Raw genomic sequence first — 693 nt, 5'->3', positions numbered from 1 at the left:
AAAGTGGTTTATGGGGAGGTTAACCCAAGGTTTCATAACCTCCCCTGCTCGCTTTCTGCAGGCTGATACCCAATGGGAGTGTCTCTTGGGTGGGAAACCATTTTAATCATGGGGCAAAACAAAGGTGTTAATGCCTTACTTTGTCTGTTGTAATTTGCTAAGAGGCCTTTCAGTTCCAAAGACGTTACCTTAGCTTCTGAATATTACCTGTAGCTCGGTGGATTGTGGCATCTGCAACTCGAGTTTGGTTTTTGAAGTTTCTGTAGCCTGTGGGTGGGGTTTACACGCTTGAATTTTAACGTTACAGGATGAATCTCAAACGTGGTAATTCGTTTTTATGAGAGAAAGACTAAAATGTTTCTTTGGGATTCTGTCTTACGATGATCTTCCCTAGGTTTGGAGCCCCACGTTTTGGAGGAAGTAGAGGTGGACCTCTCTCTGGGAAGAAATTTGGAAACCCCGGGGAAAAACTCACAAAAAAGAAATGGAATTTAGATGAACTGCCCAAATTTGAGAAGAACTTTTATCAAGAACATCCTGATGTAGTTAGACGTACTGTGGTATGTACCCTGTTTAACTCCAAAAGTAAACAGATAAGCGCAAACACGCTGAGGGTCATGGGGCCCAACAGGCGTGGATGGGGTAACTTAAAGGGTAGTTTTGGTATCAAAGTTTATTTTTAATAATTGGGGG

At 42.4% G+C, this 693-nt stretch overlaps 1 protein-coding gene across 1 annotated transcript in view; it reads left to right on the top strand.

Moving 5' to 3' along the window:
• The first annotated feature begins 380 nt into the window (after positions 1 to 380).
• Positions 381 to 693, top strand: part of DDX5 (DEAD (Asp-Glu-Ala-Asp) box helicase 5) — a 5,896-nt gene continuing 5,583 nt past the window's right edge. Inside the window, exon 1 of the mRNA XM_010009229.1 lies at positions 381 to 560. Within this exon, the coding sequence (XP_010007531.1) occupies positions 381 to 560 (180 nt within the window). The remainder of the gene's footprint in view (positions 561 to 693) is intronic.

The sequence above is a fragment of the Nestor notabilis genome, unplaced genomic scaffold (genome assembly GCF_000696875.1).
Source record: "Nestor notabilis isolate BGI_N333 unplaced genomic scaffold, ASM69687v1 scaffold27772, whole genome shotgun sequence".
In the NCBI taxonomy this organism is placed as follows: Eukaryota; Metazoa; Chordata; class Aves; order Psittaciformes; family Psittacidae; genus Nestor; species Nestor notabilis.
This window is presented reverse-complemented; position numbering and strand designations above follow the sequence as displayed.